Source organism: Astatotilapia calliptera, chromosome 5, assembly GCF_964374335.1.
Source record: "Astatotilapia calliptera chromosome 5, fAstCal68.1, whole genome shotgun sequence".
In the NCBI taxonomy this organism is placed as follows: domain Eukaryota; kingdom Metazoa; phylum Chordata; class Actinopteri; order Cichliformes; family Cichlidae; genus Astatotilapia; species Astatotilapia calliptera.
In genome coordinates, this window is record NC_137426.1 from 21,359,998 (window position 1) to 21,374,108 (window position 14,111).

Sequence of the window (14,111 nt, forward strand, 5' to 3'; positions counted from 1 at the left end):
TTGCTTCCATGTCTTGAAGTTTGCCCTGTATTTGTTTGCACATTGCTTCATTTGCTCCTTGTCTTTCAACATTTCTGTGTTTCGTCTCAGTGCTTCATTAAACATTACGTGTAAGCGTTCATTATTTTTTTCCGTGATGTGAAGCTTGTACAGCATCTGATGATGTAATGCTTCCATGGTTTGGAGCCTGCACAGCATGTGCTGGTGGATAACCTCCTGCTGTTCTTTCTTTTTAACCACTTCTGTATTTCTTTTCAACACTTTACCAAACATTACGCACAAACTTCCATTATTTTTCTCAGTAACCTGAAGCTTGCATTGCATCTGCTGGTGTATTGCTTCCAAATCTTGAAGCTTAGACTTCATTTGTTGGTGTATTGAGTCCTGCTGTTCCTTTTCTTTCAGCATTTTTATTTTTCGATGGAGTGCTTCATCAAACTTTGTTTGCAACCCTTCATTTTTTTTCTCAACATGCATTGTTTTCACATCGTGGAGCTTACGTTGCATCTCCTGGTGTATTGCTTCCTGTTGTTCCTTCTCTTTCAGCATTTGTGCATTCAGCATTTTTATGACATTTGCGACTAAAATTTTTTATTTGTCTGGGTTTTTTTTTTCTTTTATTCAATTTGCATCAACATTACACATAAATTTAAATGAAATATAATCTAATATAAATTAGTTAACTTAAAAAAAATTAAAATAAAATAAATAAAAGTCTATACCACAGCTTTGATTGTGGGAGAAGTATAACGTATTTGCTAAGCATTAAAGATCTGAAAAAGTTATTTTGACAAAGGAAGTGATTTGTTGGACACAGGGCATCAGTTATTCAATAGATATTTCAGATATTTCCTCTTTTTCCCCATTAAAGAGGAATTGAGCAATGGTGAATGCTAATGCAGTAATTTGTTCATTAATTTTTTTGTAATGATCTTTAATTAGTAGTATTATTTTTAATTTTGTACAATGTATTATTCAGGAACAGCAGGTGTTTGGTTTGGGCAAAGCAAATGGATTTCTTTTTTAATTAGATACCAGAATAACTGGTGTTACAACTGGCCATCCCTGTATTGTTCATGTCATGCGTGAAACAGTTTGCTGAATTATATTTTTCCCTCAGTGTGCATTAACACCTGTGATTATAACTCACAATATATTTACTCCAAAAATAAACATTTTTTGAAAGCTCTTTTTGTAATCTCTATTTTATCATTTTATATTGATTACACACTCATATGTTTAACATATGAGTGTGTAATTAACATTAAAAAAGTAGAAGATGTAATATTGTCTCTTCATTCCCTTATTTTCAGTGACGTTAATTGATTTGTAATACAACCGAACTTTAGGGACAAAAGCTTTAATGTGTACCAAACTACCTGTAATTACTTGAATAATATTCAATAATTAAGCGCATAACATTTTATGTAATTTCGCAGAAATAAAGTGTGGTCCAAACACAAGATGAAGAGGATATTTCTATTACGAACTCCAGGAGGCAGCAACGCGCACCGTGGCGTAAACGATCCCAGCAACACTTTCGGAGAAGAAGAATAACCACGTTCTGGCAAGGATAGTTGTGAAACAGCTTCCGAAGGATGGATTAGAACCTGCGATGCTGTGATATTTGCGTTTGTTGCATTGTGTGTCAGTAAAAGGCGCAACCATCAGTGAACTGCCATCTGTTTCAAGGAGTCAAGAGGAGGAAGTTAATGTGCTTCGGCGTGAAGAGATGAGTTCGGTCAGACAGGAAGGTAAGCATGCTGTGATAGCCGGTGTTCCAGATCTACTGGCGTTTAGATCAACTGGCGTTGGTCGAACAGATGTGTGGCAGTCTTGCGTTTCAGGAGCTGCTACCGACAAACCAGCAAAAAAACGCCAAATGTGTCACCTGTGACACTTGTGAGGTTGTCTCAAACACACTCCGTCAGTCTTGATGCTGTTGAACAACAAAATGTTTAAAAATGTGGCGAGTTTACCTGGTGATATCCTCATGCGTGACGCGATCGCGAAAACAGCAAACAAGTAACACCACGCCGTTGTTGTTCACGGGACAGCAAGAGTAAACGATCGGGAGACTCTTGTCGTCGTTATCGTTCCCCTCGCACGGTTTATTTCTCCGAATTCAGCGTTTTTGCTTCACAACTACAGCGTGCAGTTTACTTTGTGCACTAACATGGAGTCGAGTCAACCAGCGCCACCTCTGACCAAGTGCCACAGCCTACAGCCAGATCAACCTGTGACACACATCTGCACCACGTTTGAATTCGTGTCATGCACATTTGTACCTTTCAATTGTGTCTGTTTGTGCGTCATGCAAATAAACCTTTGAAATGAATGAAATGATATCATGTATTTATTATCAGCCTACATTTGTACAAAATGCCAAATGACATACACATAAGAATCACCATCCTGATATCAATACTTTTGCCCATACGAAAAATGTCGTGAACACACTAATATTTCACCAGTGTTGTAACATCACATGTTGTTAGCGTAGTCTGTCTGTGTCTTCCCTCTGCAAACAAACATGTTAGAGTTGGTTGTGATATACAGTCTGCATAAGTGTGGTCAATCTAATAAACATTTATAAGGAGATGGCAGTTACTGTGAATGTACAGCAGTTACACAGTGATTAGTAATAAACAGTCAGACAATGACCCTGACAATCTCATTCAATCTTGCAGATTGCACCTTCTGTGGAAAGTGGTACCACACGGTGTGTGTGGACTTCCCCTGTGCAGAAGGCGACTACAAATGTTGTGGGTGCTAAATAAACAGAAACAAATGATCCCTGTTGTCTTTGCTTACTGATTGTTTTCAGTGTTGACAATCCACATTGCTGGCATTGCATCTTTCAACATGTTTGTGGGTAGATTTGGATGTACCAGGGGTAAGTGCAGCCACTCAGCCTCTACTCAATGTGATCATAGCAGCAGGTGCAGATGTGTCACAAGTTAATCTAGTAGTGGCCTATGGTCATGTGTTAGTGGTGGGAACAGTCATATCCACTCACTCTCACTGGCTGTTTATTACTAATCACTGTGTAACTGCTGTGAATCCACAGTAACTGCCGTGTCCTTACAAATCTTCATTAGATTAACCACACTTATACAGACTGTATATAACTCCAGCCATGTTGATGAATTGCCTATATTGGCTGGAAATATTCATTTTCAGGGAAAAGACACAGACAGATGATGCTTACAGGATGTGATGTGACAACACTAATGAAATATTGATGTGTCATATTTGTCCAAGGTGTATTTCATTGTTATGGAAAAAGAGAATATTAAAATCATGATGACCAATTGGAGTGGTGATTTCTATGACTTTGTGTATATAATTTGGAATTTTGTACAAATGTAGGCCAATAAGGAATATATGATATCATTTCATTCTTTCCAAAGGTTTATTTGCATGACGCACAAACAGACACAATTGAAAGGTACAAATGTGCATGACACGAATTCAAACGTGGTGCAGATGTGTGTCACAGGTTTATCTGGCTGTAGGCTGTGGCACTTGGCCAGAGGTGGCGCTGGTTGACTCGACTCCATGTTAGTGCACAAAGTAAACTGCAAGCTGTAGTTGTGAAGCAAAAACGCTGAATTCGGAGAAATAAACCGTGCGAGGGGAACGATAACGACGACAAGAGTCTCCCGATCGTTTACTCTTGCTGTCCCGTGAACAACAACGGCGTGGTATTACTTGTTTGCTGTTTTCGCGATCGCGTGGCGCACGAGGATATCACCAGGTAAACTCGCCACATTTTTAAACATTTTGTTGTTCAACAGCATCAAGACTGACGGAGTGTGTTTGAGATAACCTCACAAGTGTCACAGATGACACATTTGGCTTTTTTTTGCTGGTTTGTCGGTAGGAGCTCCTGAAACGCAAGACTGCCACACATCTGTTCGACCAACGCCAGTTGATCTAAACGCCAGTAGATCTGGAACACCTGTTAACTTTTCTGCAAAGCTACTCTCTAAAGCTTAGTTGAGTCTGAATGAAAAATGAATCTTGGTGTAATAATAAGGTGGATTAAGAAGCTCCCTCATAGGATCTGAGCTAGGACAGTTATCCTGAGAGGGCAACAGTGCCTGCCACCTGTGGCCGTCAGAGTTTAACCTTGACCAGAACGTGCTACAGTCCACCAGGCCTGCAACATACCGTAATTATTAAAGTGACTAATATTAGCACGTTAGAAAGTCACTTCTAGTCTAGTTATAGTTTAAGGTGTGTGTGAAAGTATTTGGACTGTCATGGTAGTAGATTAAGTAATTCGTCACACCAAGTGTGGTTTTAAGATGCTTTTACACTACACAGCCCTTATTGGCTATGCTGTAGATTAAGTTTAGTTATTTAGTGGGGGGAAAGTGCCTATAATAAATAATGAACTACAGCTGAATTCGTAATGTATAAGCTATGATTACGTGGCTTATTAATCCTTAGTTAATGTTTCAGAGAACAGGGAGAGTGCACACTCGTTCTTGGAGATAAGAGTTTATAATCACACATAATAATAATAATTATCATCACACAAATATGTTTCATTTAAAGGTGGGAAGAGAACATTCTTTATTATATAACTGTGTATAATCACAACTGTTAAACGCTCGTAACTACCTTTTCTATTTATCAGTATTAAATTTATGTGAACTTAACTAAATGAAACTAGCTTATTGCAAGCTTGTTTGTGCATGCAACGGAGTGGCAGGAAACTTTGCACACTCACTGAAATGGCAGCTCAGGTGCCTTTATGATATAATGACCCCTCTTCATGTCTCTGTTTTAATCAAAGTCAGTTTAATCTCTTTTATGTTTATTCACTTACAAGGGAGGAAAAGCAGTACAGAGTAATAGTGTATGTGAGTGCTTGCCAGGGCAGTCCCGCTGAGCCTGTTTTATACATTTCCCCATTCATATCAACCAGTAAACACGTACTGTGGGAACAGATGTGTGTCAGAGAAAACAGTTTCATTGTATAGCGTGCTAGAACACAATGCTGATGGAACTTGAATAACAGATAGCAGAGAAGACACATCACAGATTGGGAGAAGGACAGACAGACAGAGATTTTCTCAGCTTACCCCGGAAGAGTGTTTATCTTCGTCTTCATGTTTTTGCTGCGTCTATGGGGTTTTCTCTGTATACTTCGGAAGACTCAATGCCAGATAAAGCTCTTAAGTCCTTGGAAAAAAATCCTGGGATTTAGTTTGAAGTGCTTTGAGTGATAACTTCAAATAATCTTTTATTGGCTGTTAAATGATTCAAAGAAAATTGTATAAAACACCAACAAACAAAACACAAAAAAGAAAGAAAGCAGCAAATCTTCACTTCAGAGAGTTTGTTAAGAATTGCTGAGCATTGTTTTAAGTGTGTTAACAAAATAATAACTCCACCAATCATCTCCTGTGGAAGCTCGTTTCATAAGTAAGCCGGCATTTCATGTTATCTCGTAAAAATTCCATTTAATAAGTGGAAATTTTGAGATGTTCAATTCAAAATTTTGACTTGTATATGGCCAAAAAAAAAAACCCAACGACAGGAAAAAGTTTTGATACCTTCCTGATGATTTATTTAAAATGCTCTATTTCACACAACAGGTAAAGACACGATCATCTTTGCCACCAAAGAGGATCATGCAGCACCCAGCACTGCGGAGCTCGTGGAGGAAGACCCCAATGACCCATTTGAGGAGAGAGGTGAGAAACGGTAAAGAAAGCTTTGGTGAAGTTGCACAATTACAAGTTATTTATTCTGTATTCTCCTCTCTCGTCCCAGGCTTAATTCTTCCCAATGGGGAGATTAATTGGAACTGCCCCTGCCTGGGTGGGATGGCCAGTGGTCCCTGTGGGACTGAATTTAAGGACGCCTTCTCTTGTTTCCACTATAGTAAGGAGGAGGTGAAGGGCTCTGACTGCCTGGAGCAGTTCAGGTCTATGCAGGAGTGCATGCAGCGTTACCCAGAGCTCTATCCACAAGAAGATGACAAATCACCCAGCGACACCCCAAAAGACTCTGAATCCACAGATGCGCTGGATGAAAGCTCAACATCTGCCTCAGATCAGGACTCTGATACCAAACAGGCCAACACAGAGAGCTAATAATGAGTCTCCGCAGCAACAGTGACGCTCAGTATCCATACATGACATAATTAATCATCCCTTTATTGAGCAAAAATAATGCAGAGATATTTTTTCATTATTTGTCATTAGTTTATTTTTACTATCGACAGTTTTTTTTCATAGCTCATTTGTAAATGATCAGAAATGGCTGTTATGCTTTGGGCTGTGTGGAAGCTGGATAGACAAAGTGAGGAAACACGCAGCAGAGATTACAGATTATTATGAGTTAATTTAAAGTAATTTGATTGGCTGGATGGAAGCAAACGCTGCCACCTTAATATCAAAAAGTATTTAAGATTTTCCCTCCACTGGTTTCTGATTTGTCCTTAAAGGAAAATGGCTACAGAGCAGATACTGTTTGCATGCTGTAGCAGATAAAACTTTTATTTCAGTTTCATTTACAAACTTTGCCAGCAAAGCGATTTAATGCACAAAAGAAAAAAAGGTTTGTGAAGTTGTTTAATCCTGCCACTGTGCTCATCCATAATGGTTGTAAATAATCTTCAGCTGAGTGCTAATTAAGGACCAAGCTTCCTACACCCACACAGTGCACTGTGTGTATACGTTTGGCTCTTTTTCTTCGTGTCTCAGGATGAACATTTGTCTGCTGTGTGATTAACCATCAGAGAGTGTAAACAGTATATTGTCTTAATTTTCTGTCTTTTACATTGTTACACAAATGTTACTTATATCAAATTTGTCTCAAAAGTTTATGTTAGTAACATTATTGAAAAGTTGCCAGCTTTACAAGGTATGAAGCACAAACTGAGGAAATGACTACAACTTGTTTTTGTTTATGAGCTGTTTATTTGTGTCTTTGCACTCTCTGTCCAGTAAGACTGCATTTTTTTTTATAACCAGACCTGAAAAATTTACCTCATCTAAGCTGAAATGAACCGTGTGTGTGCCGCACAGGAGTGACTGACTTGACTTGAAGTGGATATGACAATATTGTTAAAAGTTTTATAATAAAATCAATTACAAATCTCTGGTTTGTGAGATATTGTTGACTGTACACATCGTATTGCAGGTTTACATCATTAACGATGGGAAAATGAACAATGTTACTCATCACGTGTTTGCTTACCGACATTGAATTTTCACTCAAAAAACATACTGGTGTACAACATAAGATATTGTGTATTGATAATATATCAGTACATCAGGTTAAAGAACCATAAACAGTAAGTCAGTGTACCCACCATCTTTGAAAACTGACATCGTGCCTGTAGTTTCCTGTTCTCAGTGAAACTGCGGTATTTAGTTGCACTCGTGGTTTTGTTAATGGGGAGCAACATTTATATGATGATTCTGCACAGTCACTGTGCTGTCTAAAAGGTTTCGGTAAGTTGTGACGCACACTTTTGTGTAACTCAGTTACATGTGCAAGCGTCAGGGGCCAGAGGTCTCAGTAAGTGTTTGTCTACTCAAGCATGTGCTGCTTCAAACTCCGCGAGGGATCAATAATTGCCAAACAACCTCTTCTAGTCGTGGTGTACCATTGGTGCATTGTGAAGGGCAAAGATGACCAAAGAGCCAATGGGACAGTCAGCCAAAGAGCGATTGCCCTCAAATGTTTCTCCCTCCCTTGAATTCTTTCTCTCCACAGGGGATCGTTAGAGCTACTGTCAGGTTCCAGTCTTACCTTTGTCTATAGGTTTCTGATCAGGTGTGTCATAGCAAATATCTAATACAGCATGTCTACTTTGAAGGAGATATGCAGCGGTTTGCCCCTCAACCCGCTGCCCCCTAACCGGGGAAGATATCCAAATGTGCCACATGCACCTATTCGGACTCCCAACCTCACCGCAGAAGAGGAGCGGGTGAGTAAATGGATTGCAAAACTATATTCTCGCACAGTTTGTAGGAGTTTTACCACCAAGAAATAAGTCCGTGAGTAGCACAGGTATATCCTGCCATAGTTTTTGTCATAGTTTTAGTTAATGTTAAGCACTAATGATGATAATTCAGATTTAAAAGACGTGACCAACATTAAAAGCGGTGACACTACAATTTGTGCACAGGAAACTTTTGGATATTATCCAAACAGAGCTGCACTATCATGTCACATAATTGGGCTTCTCTAAATATGTCTGATGGGAAAGTGCATTTGTGTCCTCTGTCCTATTGCGTCACCTCTCCTGGATCATGCCCTTTCCTAAAAATTGATTATTCTCAAAAGTCCTCCACTAAGTGAGTGAATAATTTAAAGAAAAACACAGAGATGCTTAATAAGTTACACGAGAAGACCGGGGAGCAGAAAGAGATCTAATCATGTCTTCTGAACATTTACGTTTCTTGACTAACGTCCTCTAAATGCATCTTTCCTCTAGCTGGCGCTGAGAAATGCACTGCGTTATTTCCCCCCCTCCCACCATGCAACGCTCGCACCTGAATTTGCTCAAGAGCTGCGGCAGTATGGGCACATATACATGTACCGCTTCTGTCCCACATTACGGATGAGGTAAGGCTCACCAAGGACAGCCAATATTCCTATTCTATTTAGATATTTCACACTGAAGAATCTTTCTGTGAGTGTTACAACTAATAGAAGGCAAACAGTTGCACTTTGTAATACTTTTAAAATGTATTAATCTACTAATATATGGGCTGAGCTATACAGGCACTTACCAGTGTGGGCGTGCATTCACATTTTTTACATAATTTTTATATAAAGATTTAAAACAGGTGCTCAGAATTACGGTCATTGGAATCTTTAGGCAGAACAGGTAGAACAGAGAAAACAAAGAAGAAGAAAAGATTTAAAAAATCTAAAAAAGACTATAACAGTATGAAACTGAGAGACCACTATAATATAAATATATCTTATATTTAAACTGCATTTCAACTTCAAAGTGGGATTTTGTTGATTTTTTCCCCCCATTTTACAAGTAACATGAATTTCCTTCTGCTTCCTAAGAGCTTACCCCATAGATCAGTACCCATGTCACACACGTCAAGCAGCCGCTATGATGCTAATGATTATGAACAACCTGGATCCAGCAGTTGCTCAGGTAAGCACAGGTTAACAAGGCTAAGCCTACTGAATAAAATGTCAGGTTTTCTGTATAATTTATGTGTTTGATGTGAATAACAAAGAATTCGTTCTTCATCCTTCAGTTTCCTCAAGAGCTTGTCACCTATGGAGGGAACGGACAGGTGTTCAGTAACTGGGCCCAGGTATGGCCTGAGTTAACATGATCGTTTGCACGTCTCTGATCACAGTGTATCCCTTTTAAGTTTTGCATTTGTGTGGGTGCAGTTCCGCCTCGTGATGCATTACCTGAGCGAGATGACAGAGGAACAAACTCTGGTTATGTACAGCGGTCACCCCATGGGCCTTTTCCCCAGTCTGCCTTCCTCACCTCGCGCCATCATCACCAACGGCATGGTAACGGCGAATCAGGCATTTAGCTCAGTAATGTCATATGAAGAGATAAGTGACGCATTCACATGTTTTTCTTTTGCTTGCATCAGGTTATTCCAAATTACTCCTCCAGAGATCAGTATGAAAAGATGTTTGCGCTGGGTGTATCAATGTAAGTCCTCAAGGTCCATTATAGCTACTTGCTTTTTTTGTCTGGAGATGCCAAGTGTGGTCTCTTTGGTCTTTGCTGTGCATTTTCAGGTACGGTCAAATGACGGCAGGCAGCTACTGTTACATTGGGCCTCAAGGGATTGTTCATGGAACTATGGTTTGTAATAATTACAAACAGATGCACACAACACAGTCTGAAAGTCCCTCACACAAAAATGTATTAATGCACGCTGTAGTGCCTGTTTTAGATTTGTATTAGTGGTCCTTTTTTGCAGCTGACGGTACTGAATGCCGGCCGGAGGTACCTGGGCTCTGATGATCTGAGGGGGCGTGTGTTTGTGACCTCTGGCTTGGGGGGAATGAGTGGCGCTCAGGCTAAAGCTGCCGTCATTGCCGGCTGCGTCAGTGTGATTGCAGAGGTCAGCTGGTTTCAAGTCATTTCCCATGAACTCTGATGACTAAGCAATAACAGAGGAAGTACTGTGTAAAGTCAATGTGACTGTGTATATTTGATTTGCGTTTAGGTGGATGAGGCTCCTCTGAGAAAGAGACATGAGCAGGGTTGGCTAATGGAGGTCACTAGCAGCTTGGATCAGTGCATTAAACGCATAAGGTAACTGAGAACATTGGATTAAAAGTCTTTATCAAAGGTTCAGTCAGACTGCTCTCGTTTGAAATGATTTACTACATCAGAGATTGAAAAGGTGGCCCTTAAAGGTGGTTTTCGATGTAAGGAGACTGGTTGTGGATGAAGCAGTGCATATCCAGCTGACTGCCTGTACTAGCTTGCAGGATTCACTCGAGCATGTTCTCTTTGTTGAGACTTTGTTCAACGAAGGGACATTTAACCAAATATCAGTGCGGGTGTTTGCGCCTGTATGTATACTTTTAACCTTGTGTGGATTAGAGGTGGTAAAATGTTTCATACATTACAACAAACCCCATAAACATACAAGTAGCATGGTGATCCAATGTTAGAAGGATTCCACAGGTAAATCTCTCAGCTGTGAAAGTCACTAATTACTACTTTGTTTCTTACAGAGAGGCTAAGAGCGCCAAGACTCCCCTCAGTCTGGGATACCATGGCAATGTTGTAGACTTGTGGTGAGTCAGACAGGATACGTTTACACTATAAAACTCAGGTCTACAGCTGCAGCTGCAGTGAAGGAGACAGTTTTTGTTGTTGTTGTTCCCTTGAGGTCTTAGTCATAGTCTGCTCTTTCTAAACAGGGAGAGAATCCTGCTGGAGTTTGAGAGGACAGGCGAGCTCCTGGTAGATCTGGGTTCAGACCAGACCTCGCTTCACAACCCATATAATGGTGGTTACTATCCAGTCCAGCTCAGTTTCCATCAGGCCAACCAGTTCATGTCTACTGATCCCGACCGTTTCCGCAACGTGGTCCAAGAAAGGTTAAATTAATCACAGAGCTTAACAAAGCTTATTGTTGTGCTGTTGTTTTTATATGTCTCTCTATTAAGCTGAAGAAATGTGTTTTAAATGCTATCACAGCCTCCGAAGACAAATAAAGGCTATCAACAAGCTAGCTGATGCAGGCATGCACTTCTGGGACTACGGTAATGCTTTCCTCCTGGAGGCCCAAAGAGCTGGTAGGTAATTTAACAAACACAGAGAACTCCATTATCATGCAGTTAATTATAGACTAATAACGAGGAATACTGTCTTTTGATTTACAGGTGCAGAGGTTCAAAAAGTTGGTGGAGGAGCAACAGAGTTCCGTTACCCTTCTTATGTGCAGCACATCATGGGGTGAGCATCATGAACTAAACTTCACTAAGTTTAAACATGTTGTAAAGCCTGCCATACTGTGACTAAACCCTTTAATGAGATGTGTGAATAAGCTTGTGTGCAATATTTTTGATCTCATTTCATATGCCTTTACCCAGGGATATTTTCTCTTTGGGCTTTGGGCCATTTCGCTGGGTGTGCACATCTGGCGACCCCAGAGATCTCGCTGTAACTGACAACATTGCCGCTACTGTCCTGGAGGAAATGAGCGCCAATGTACCTGATCGTGTGAAACAACAGTACAATGACAACATTCACTGGATTAGAGAGGCTGGAAAACATAAAATGGTAAGCTCCCTACTAAAACAATCCACCCACTGGATATTTCAGTGTAAATTACACAGGTAATAAATAAATAATAATACAACAAGAATGCCCATATGCTTCATGTATTGTTTTTTTTTTTTTGTTTAGGTTGTAGGATCACAAGCCAGAATCCTGTACTCTGACCAGAAAGGAAGAGTCTCCATTGCTTTGGCGATCAACCAGGCTGTTGCTGATGGAAACGTTTCAGTAAGAGGATAAACTGTCTGCTGAGGTGATCATGAGGCTTGATGTTCAGTTTTGAGTGTAGTCTCAGTAGTGTCTTTGTTGTTACTCTTGTTCAGGCGCCAGTGGTTATTAGCAGAGACCATCATGACGTTAGTGGCACAGACAGCCCCTTCAGAGAGACTTCTAATGTGTATGATGGTTCTGTCTTCTGCGCAGGTACGTGGTACACTCACTACAGCTGAATACAACTGAAATTTGAAGCTTAATACATTGAACTCATTTTACATCACAGGCCACATACAGCCCACTTTGAGCTTAAGTCATCTTAAGTGGGCCAGATCAAATAATTAAGTCTCAGTGTGTGTTACTTCCTTCTTTATTTTGCTGGAGTCCCCTGTCTCCTGTGTGCATGTTCAGTTTTGCTTCTCCTGTCTCGTTAGTCAGATTTAGTTCACCTGTGTTCCCTGGTGTGTTCCATCCTCCTGATTACCTCATGTGTGTATTTAAGCCCCTCTTTTTCTTTAGTTTGTTGTTGTGATCTCCCCTCGTGTTGTGTATTCTCCTATCAGTCCAGCAGTGTTAGTTATTTTAGGTAGTTTGTTCCAGCTCTGCCCTGCCTGTTTTATTGGCCTGCCACTTGCCGGCTGATAAAGCTGAGTTTTTTAGTTCAAGTCTGTCTGCCGAGTCCTGCATTTGAGTCCGCACTCAACCTGCCACACACAAGTGTCCCATGACACAAGTCAGTTCCTTAAAGGCATTCTGAATGCAAGAATGGGAGACTTAAAATATTTTAAAGCTCACTTCCAGGCAGCACATTGTGGTAACAGATGCAGCTTTATAACAGAGCGTATGACCCATTACTGGTTTAGAGAGTTTCAGTGCCTCTGCAGGAAACCAGTATCAAAGAAAAATGCTCTGTGCTTTGCTTCATGGGCGGTACTGAAACCGAATTGTGTCTTTAAAAAAAACAAAACTAAATCTCCTTGACTACTGCTGATATGAAAACTGTTGTGGCTGAAAGTTGTGGCTTGGCCCACAAACGTATAACTTTGGTGACATAAAGCCTTTTTTCATATTCTCATCATTCTTGTATTTCCACATTCATATAATCCATAAATACTTGAGCAGTAATAAAAAAGTCCGCTCACAGCTCACAGCGTGTACCTGTTGCAGACATGGCAGTTCAGAACTTTGTTGGTGATGCATTCAGAGGTGCCACATGGGTAGCCCTGCACAATGGAGGTGGTGTTGGCTGGTAAGTCTGACTACAACAGTTTGCCAAAGCCATATTTATGTATTAATACAAATTTAAATCAGGGTGATTATAACTGCCTCCCATTTACAGGGGTGAAGTCATTAATGGAGGATTTGGTTTGGTGCTGGACGGCTCAGACGAGGCAGCAAAGCGTGCCCGTCTGATGCTCAACTGGGATGTCTCCAATGGGGTGAGATAGCTGAATGCGAAGCAGCTTACAGCCTCACTTCACAGTCTGCAGATGATAATTGTCCTGCTGCTATCTGTGTGTTTCTGTGTGTTGCAGGTGGCTCGTCGCTGTTGGTCTGGAAATTCAAACGCTTACGAGACCATCCAGCGCACCATGGAGGAGAACAGGCAGTTGCATGTCACCATGCCCTTTCCTGTGCAGGACGAGCATGTGCTGGATCGTGCCCTGCAGGGCTAAGCAGCAAGGCAAAACCAGCAAGCTGTGTAAAAAACCAGCCACAAAACTTACATAACAGACTTATCATACCACATTCATACCACAAAGACATCTGAATACGCAGAAAGCCTGCAAATATTTGTCAGTACTGCACTAGGTAATAAATCTATATACAGTGGCAATTTCTAAAACAAAACTCTATCAGGTTGCTACGGTGTTTCATATATTTTAAATGCATGTATTCTTTATTTTCGAACTTGTATACATTATAAAACCTGTGTTATTTGTGTGTACTGAACCTGCTATTACTATCAAGTAATTAAAATGCCAAGTCCTATATTTCATGTGCCATACAGGATGTAAAGTAAGAAGAGCTGCAGTTCTCTGCAGTAAGAGTTAAACGACTGATGTTCGAGCCAAGGCCAAGTTGGTCACAGTTGATAGCACATAAAAAAAGACAATATGGATTCTGCCCTGAA

The 14,111-nt window shown here is 40.4% G+C and overlaps 2 protein-coding genes across 2 annotated transcripts; both read left to right on the top strand.

Moving 5' to 3' along the window:
• The first annotated feature begins 1,503 nt into the window (after positions 1–1,503).
• Positions 1,504–7,121, top strand: chchd4b (coiled-coil-helix-coiled-coil-helix domain containing 4b). Its single transcript, XM_026166414.2, has 3 exons — positions 1,504–1,754; positions 5,613–5,711; positions 5,791–7,121. Exons 1-3 carry the CDS (start codon positions 1,733–1,735, stop codon positions 6,111–6,113), a joined length of 444 nt encoding a protein of 147 aa, XP_026022199.1. The 5' UTR covers positions 1,504–1,732; the 3' UTR covers positions 6,114–7,121.
• Positions 7,122–7,651: 530 nt separating this feature from the next.
• On the top strand, positions 7,652–13,971 carry uroc1 (urocanate hydratase 1). Its single transcript, XM_026168000.2, has 19 exons — positions 7,652–7,957; positions 8,468–8,598; positions 9,055–9,148; positions 9,255–9,314; positions 9,397–9,525; positions 9,612–9,673; positions 9,763–9,829; positions 9,948–10,091; positions 10,197–10,285; positions 10,714–10,776; positions 10,903–11,082; positions 11,183–11,280; positions 11,368–11,440; positions 11,578–11,767; positions 11,894–11,992; positions 12,088–12,187; positions 13,145–13,226; positions 13,317–13,416; positions 13,513–13,971. Exons 1-19 carry the CDS (start codon positions 7,832–7,834, stop codon positions 13,651–13,653), a joined length of 2,028 nt encoding a protein of 675 aa, XP_026023785.1. The 5' UTR covers positions 7,652–7,831; the 3' UTR covers positions 13,654–13,971.
• The last annotated feature ends 140 nt before the right edge of the window (positions 13,972–14,111 follow it).